Consider the following 7,198-nt stretch of genomic DNA (forward strand, 5'->3'; position numbering starts at 1 on the left):
TAAATAAATAAAAACCAAAACATTATTTTTCAAACTTGGGATTTGACATAGGTGCAACAGTGAAACAACAAGAAAATTATTTAAAAAAAAATGTTTAAAACAATAATTGAATACTGTAATTTATTTATCACATTTATCACAATTTGATAAAAACCATTCACCCAATTATAGGAACAAAACATAAAATAATACAAAAAAGATCAAAATTGAAAGGAATATGACATTTTGGATTAATTTTATATCTATAGTTAAAACATTTATTTGATACAATAATCTTGACAGCTGTTTTGTATATAAACTACATATACTTAATTATTAACATTATTCCTAGTATACGTTTTACCACCATGTTTTTCCCATTCTTTATTGAAATCATTTTCTAATATTTCAGCACCCCTCTTACGAGTTAATCCTGTTTCATCCAAACTTAGTTCACACATCTGCATATCATCTTTCCCTAGAATGACAATGTATTTTTACTTAATTACCTATATAAGTCATTTTTATTTTTAAATGTAACAAACAAGTTCCTAATGATTAAGTACCCGTTAAATAAATATAATCGATACTATTAGTCTCACCTGCAATAAGTAAAATTGCTGGTTTATCAGGATGTAGTTCCATTTGTCTAGCAACGTATTGTCCATCAAAGTGTGCATACCACCATCCACGATGCTGATCTCCTCCTGATCCAGGTAGTCTAGTAGGTGTACTTGAGCGCACAAATGGAATGCGGAAATAACGCTGACTACTTGTAGGATTATTGGCTGTACCTTTGCGTTTTGATAATGTTTGATTCCCTTGGACTGATTGGCTACAAAAAAAATTATAATGTAATACATTTACATAAATAACTAATAAATAAAAAAAACTAATTATAATTTATGGCATTTACCAGTATCCATTATGGAACGAGGTACTCTTTCATTGTCATCCATGTAAGTACGTTTTTTGTTCTTGGCTTTCCAAGCGTGGTATACCTTGAGGCGACGATGAAATTCTACTCTACAAGCCTATTGCAGAAATTTTATTGTTGCTAATCGTAAATATAATTAAGCATATTGAATTTAAATTTACCTCTAGTAGTTCAATATCACAAGAAGTGTTGATAGTGTCTCTAAGTTCTGAATACTTCCACTTTGACAAATCATATTTACTTGACGGTTGTTCTAAATTTGTAGATCTCCTATTTGATAAAAATATATATATTTTTGTTTATTATATTTATAATATCATTATTTATTATCAGGGCTCGGATTTTATAACATTTGCTGCAGAATGAGCTATACATTTATTTTATGCACCAGGGACTCCAAATATGAAAATAATATTAATATATTTATATTAAAATATAAATTTTATAATGCTATATTTTGTTAATTTGCATAATATAACATTTTATTTTGTATTTTAAAATTTGAAAACTTGGCAAAACATTTAATCATACAGTGTAACTCAGGTAAAATAATTTAATATATTATTTAATTAATAAATAATAATTTATTTTATTTTATTCCTATTTCCACATAATTTTGAATGGTCACCATGCTTAATTCAAGTAATTTTAGTAATTAATATTTATTATTTATTATTTAATTATGAACAGAATACATTTTTATTTTTGCTATTTTTCATGTTTTTGTGGCATATTATAGCGCTTATTTTAAAATTTTTAGGTCATATTATACTTACTTTGAGTAGGTATTAGAGATATCTTCAACAAAACTATTTGTTTCTTGTGCTAATCGTAACGCGAGTTCATGATCACGTCGCTCTTGTTCCATTTGCTCTCTAAACTTAGCTTCGGCTAATGCAGCTTTATCAATCTCTTCCTAAATTTGAAATTTAATTAAAACATAAATAACACATAAATATACAACTAGTAATATACTTTTGAACAAAACTTACTTTACTTAAGAATATATCATTTTTATGTATCTCTTCTTCTGCTTTACGTCGAAGTTCTATTTCTATTTTTCTATAAACAAAAATCAGCCATAATATTTAAATTTAAATGACAAAATTATTGTTTTACTCACTGTTTTTTAATTTGTTCATCTTCTAATTTAGCATGTTCTTCTTTATTCTTAATAGCCTTAACTATTTCCATTTCTTTTTGTAATTTGGCTAAACGTTGTTTTTCAGCTTCAGCACTTTTTTCGGCATTTGCTTTTTGTCTTAAACTCTCCATTTGTGAATTGGCTTCTTTAACCAAACTATTATAAATATTGTTTATTTCAGCTGCTTTGATATTTTCATTATTCTAAAATTATTAATCATGAATTTAAAATAATGACAATTATATAATGTTTAGTTTATTACTCTAATCTTTTTAATAGCTAAATCAAATTCAATTCGCAAACGTTGAGCATCAGATACATAAAGAGCATTGTCTTTTTTAATTTGCCCAGCTAATGTTTCCATTTCATTTAATATGGTCTGAAAAAAAATAATAACAATAATAATTAATAATTGTTAAATAATACATAGTATACAATGCTAAAGATACATCTATTAATTTAATACATTTTTAAGCATCTAAAACTCCTTTAAAAGCTTAAAAAAAAAATAGTAACTTAAAATTACTTTATTAAATAAAATATTTGTACTACAATCCATAACACAATTAATTAAATAATTGATTAACTCACTTTAAGACTATTTATTTTTTTTATTCCCATATATCTAGGCCTGTGTTTAATTTTTGATAAATGCATTCTCACATTTTTTTGAATTATTATAAGATTTGCTTGTCGATACAATATTTTGTTTTTTACTATAATAAAATCAATGTGTATAAATATTGGTATATCACTTAAAAAATATTTAAACTCAGTAAATAAATATTTAAATTGATATAATGTCTTACATTTAATAACAGATAAAGCACACCATTGAGATTGTTTCCAATGTAAAGTAGTCAGATACTTCTGCACCTTTTCAATCATTTGTTTTAAATTTTCTGGATCTGAATGCATAATTGCATCAAATTCAGCAAATTTTCCTGGTCGAAAAAATACTTTTGATACACCAAACTTGAAATCGCCTTCATTAACTCCAACTGCTCTGAACAATGCCTAATATAAATAAAATAAACATAAAAATATTATATTAATTATAAATGCAATAATAATATGTTCATATCTATAGGGAAGTATATCTTTCATACTCATTAATTACTTTAGAAAATATTCTTGGATCAAGGCGTGCAAGCTTTGGAGGCAGTCTTTGCTTGTACATATCATAAAGTTGTTGAAATGGAGCACGTGATGGAAAACCTTGTTGCATAAGCTCTAATACACTTGTCATGCCAGAACATTGCAATTGTGACAGAATTGATCCACCATCTATCAAGTGATCCACCATTTTGTCATTCGGTTTAATACAACGAACAAAGTTTGTACCCTATAAAATAATTAAAACAGATGACACATTGATTTATTCCAGAATAACTGAACTTACAGTGCTCCTTAATTTTTCCATAAGCTCAGCCAATTGACTTTTAAATTTTGATCCAACACTTATAAAATTCAACTTTCCTTTGTTTGCACACAATGTGCTTGTAGCAAATAAACTTTGTAAGAATGGATTGTTACTTTCTTGAACTAGACCTTCCAAATTGGCATGAAGAGCATCATTATTTTTATCAATGAATTGACTCTGTAATACAACAAATTTAATAAACCTTAAATAATGAAATACAATTTTATGAAACTATATTTCAATTGTAATAAAATAAGAAAAGCAATAGTTTTTGTACATAAGAAGACAATTTAAATATTAATTGTAATACATATTTAGTACAGTCCATAAATATTAAACAAAATGCTTAAATTAATTTTGAACTTAAATAATAATAAATCTAATACTAAAAGAATTATATATTGGTTCTTACAGTTTGGTAACACACTGCTCCAGCAAAATGTCTAACCATAAAACCTTCATCATCTCGTATTTCTCGATGAGCTTTGAGTCTTGAAGCCCTAGCTAATGCAAGTCTGAAATGCCCTTGCCAACGTTTGTGCACTTCAGTAGTAAAATGTTCTGAACTTTGTTTTGGTAGCTTTGATTCTTCATCCAATAAATTGAATATACCTCCATTTTTTGATTCAATTAAATCTGAAAATGTACCATAATTAAACAAATTTAATAATTGATATGACACCATATTTTACAATTAATTATGTCTTATTTTTACTAGTTCATATTTTTTACCTATACAATCTTGATTGTCAACAAATTCAATTTTTCTAACAGCTAAACCTTCACGTTCATAAAGCATTTGTTCTTCTTTAAGTATGCGTTCATTGAAAAATTGTTGAAGTTTTTCATTACAGTAGTTTATGCAAAATTGTTCAAAACTATTAACAGTGAAATATTCTAAAAGGAAATAATAATCATAAAAATATTTTTGTAGTTCTAATATAATAGTAAGATTAATTTCTTACCAAATCCAGCAATATCTAATACTCCTATGTAATAATTAGATGCCTTAGATGGTATACTTGAATTTATCCTATGAACAATATTATCAAATAGTTTTCCATAAATGGCTTTAGCAAGAGCATCTCTAGCATTATTTGCTTCATATTGCTTTAATGGTACCCTATTATTTGAAATTGATATAATTAGTAAATATAGTTGATAAAATTTTTAATATTTTCTCATACATAATTACAGTCCCTTGAGTCCACCTCGATTAGTCATCATCACTTTAGTGATAAGTGCTTGTCGAAGCTCATCAACGTCAACAGATAGCAATTTGGCAACTACAGACAAACTACATTCAGTTTGTTCTGTCACTTTACAACCACCTTTAGTGCTTTCAGTGTTCTCTTCAAATTCTATATTTCCTAAGTGTAAAACAGCTGCTACAATTGTGTAAATGTCACATCTTTCTTTGTTTGATAGTCCAAGTCTACTCAAAGCCTACAATTAATGAAAAAACATAATTATACAATTTTAAAATATAGATTAAAGAAGTAACTAACTTCATCCATAGTAGAAAATCCTTTGACATCATCTAACATTGGATCTTTAAGACCCCCTTGTTTATTTTGAAGTTTACTCTTTTGATCATTTTCTAACATTTTACTAGTTTGGTTATTAGTAAAATATTGAGTGCAGCCTTTCTTCAAATACTATAAAAATATATGATATTGAATTTCTATAGGCTATTTATATTTTCTTAAAGTTAACTTACATTAAAAGCATCAGGATTGTCAAGCGATAATTTACCACGTAAATCAAGTGGGGCTCCAGCACATAACAAATAAAATACATGGTAATTACGTTCTTCTGAACTTTGAATACAGACTCTAGATTTTTCTAGAAGATAATGACTGATATATCCTCCAACAACAGAACATGAATTATCAAAATGAACTTCCATAAATTTTCCAAACCTTGATGAATTATTGTTACGTGTTGTCTTAGCGTTCCCAAAAGCTTCCAAGACAGGATTTGCTAAAAAAAATTATACATACATGAGTATAATACACTTTTTTTTTAAGTATTGAACAATAAAATTAAAGTAGTTACCATCTAAAATGTTTTGATCAGCTGCTGGACCATTAGAAGATCCCCACTGATAGCATAGGTATCGTAACAGATGCTTTGTAGATTCTGTTTTTCCAGCACCTGACTCACCAGACACAATAACAGATTGTGATTGTTTAAGCACTTTCATATCCCGGAATGATTTATCAGCTAGATATCAATCAGATAATGGGTTTTTATACTTGAAGTTTTTTTTTAAAATTTATTAAAGATAATAGGTACCAATTGCAAATATATGTGGTGGTAAAACGCCAAGAGATTTTCCTTTATACTTTTGCATAACATCAGCTGAATAAAGATTTTTTATTTCTATATATGGATTGACAGATATCAATATGTTAGCAACATAGGTCTGAAAAATTCATACTTATTAACAATTTTTCATAAAACGAAAAGCTGTTAGAGATTATTTATAAATAATTATTGCAGTAACTCAAACTTAATCATTCATCTCCTAAAGACAAGTACTAGGCAAGGTATAATATAATTTAATGTTTTTAGTTTAAATTAAATAGGTACCTACAATGAAAAAAAAATATTTTTAATCACTTACATAAATCTTATCTTTTGAGTATCTTATTTTGACATTATTTAATAAAGTGGCTTCGTTCAAATGCATCAGAGAACCTGTAAATCAAGAATACAACTCGGTTACCACATTCGTTAGGTTTGTCTTGGATTTGTAGTACAATATAATATTATGCTTACAATTATCATCGACATCCTTATTGTCAAAATGGGGATCGGCTGTATACACGCGGTCTAGAGGTAGTGTAAAATGAGCTTTTGATGTTCCTACAGGTTGTACGGTGACCTCGTCCATTCCTAGATCTATGATCGTGGCCAGTACAAAGCCCTCTTTGGGGTCTGGCACCCAGACCACTTGTTCCATCCTGAAAAAAGAACACAGATGTTTTTACTAGTGGAAAGTCAATTAAAAGGTAATCGAACACCCCTAGACTAGCCATATTAGAATGGTTAATGACAAATATTATTATTTTATTATGGCACGCATAAACAATTTAGCGGGCGACGAGTGCTGGCTGGTAATCGAGGATTAGTAAAATTTAGAAAACCGACGCTTCGAAGACTTTCGGCGATCAATCGCAGCATTTTACCTTTTGGCCATTGCGGACGTTCGTTTCTCGGGGTGTGGGACTTATTGTGTCCGGCCTTTTATGGCGGCATGTGTGTCGGCGGAAACTGAAGAGCGACAAACGCACCGAACGGTTCCGTGACGACGGGGGCCGCGGCGGACCAAGGCCATCGCAATATAATATGGTCCGTACGACGGCCGCCTACGAAAGTTCAACACTTCAACGTAACATTTCGCCAGTGTTTCGCACGACAATAAGGTCGCCGGTGATGGCGATGGGGGGGAGGGGGGAGGGAGGCGGGCAATTGATAGTAGTACTACTGCTGCCGCGCCGGACGAGTTTACTACTGCACTCATCGCATAACCACGGTCACGTCGTGATTACGGCCATAGGCGTCATTGGTTCCGCGATGATACCACCACCATTGACAACGTTGTAGCTGTGGAAATGTCGCTACAGACGTTGATATATCGTGGGGACACGTGGCTCGCATCTACGCAAATGACACTGTATAATGTCGTCCGTGTGTCAAGTACTCGAGT

At 29.7% G+C, this 7,198-nt stretch overlaps 1 protein-coding gene across 1 annotated transcript; it reads right to left on the bottom strand.

The window, feature by feature from the left end:
- Window positions 1–230: 230 nt before the first annotated feature.
- On the bottom strand, window positions 231–6,921 carry LOC113548923 (myosin heavy chain 95F-like). Its single transcript, XM_026950026.1, is given in 24 exon segments — window positions 231–457; window positions 582–761; window positions 764–814; window positions 896–1,013; window positions 1,078–1,186; window positions 1,693–1,832; window positions 1,909–1,978; window positions 2,040–2,263; window positions 2,323–2,439; window positions 2,652–2,776; window positions 2,870–3,077; window positions 3,181–3,405; window positions 3,463–3,660; window positions 3,896–4,119; window positions 4,216–4,380; window positions 4,449–4,606; window positions 4,679–4,929; window positions 4,992–5,141; window positions 5,204–5,466; window positions 5,542–5,709; window positions 5,782–5,911; window positions 6,113–6,186; window positions 6,268–6,452; window positions 6,678–6,921. Coding segments are annotated over 24 exon segments (3,693 nt in total). The 5' UTR covers window positions 6,689–6,921; the 3' UTR covers window positions 231–308.
- Between the last annotated feature and the right edge of the window lie 277 nt (window positions 6,922–7,198).

The sequence above is a fragment of the Rhopalosiphum maidis genome, chromosome 1 (assembly GCF_003676215.2).
Source record: "Rhopalosiphum maidis isolate BTI-1 chromosome 1, ASM367621v3, whole genome shotgun sequence".
In the NCBI taxonomy this organism is placed as follows: Eukaryota; Metazoa; Arthropoda; class Insecta; order Hemiptera; family Aphididae; genus Rhopalosiphum; species Rhopalosiphum maidis.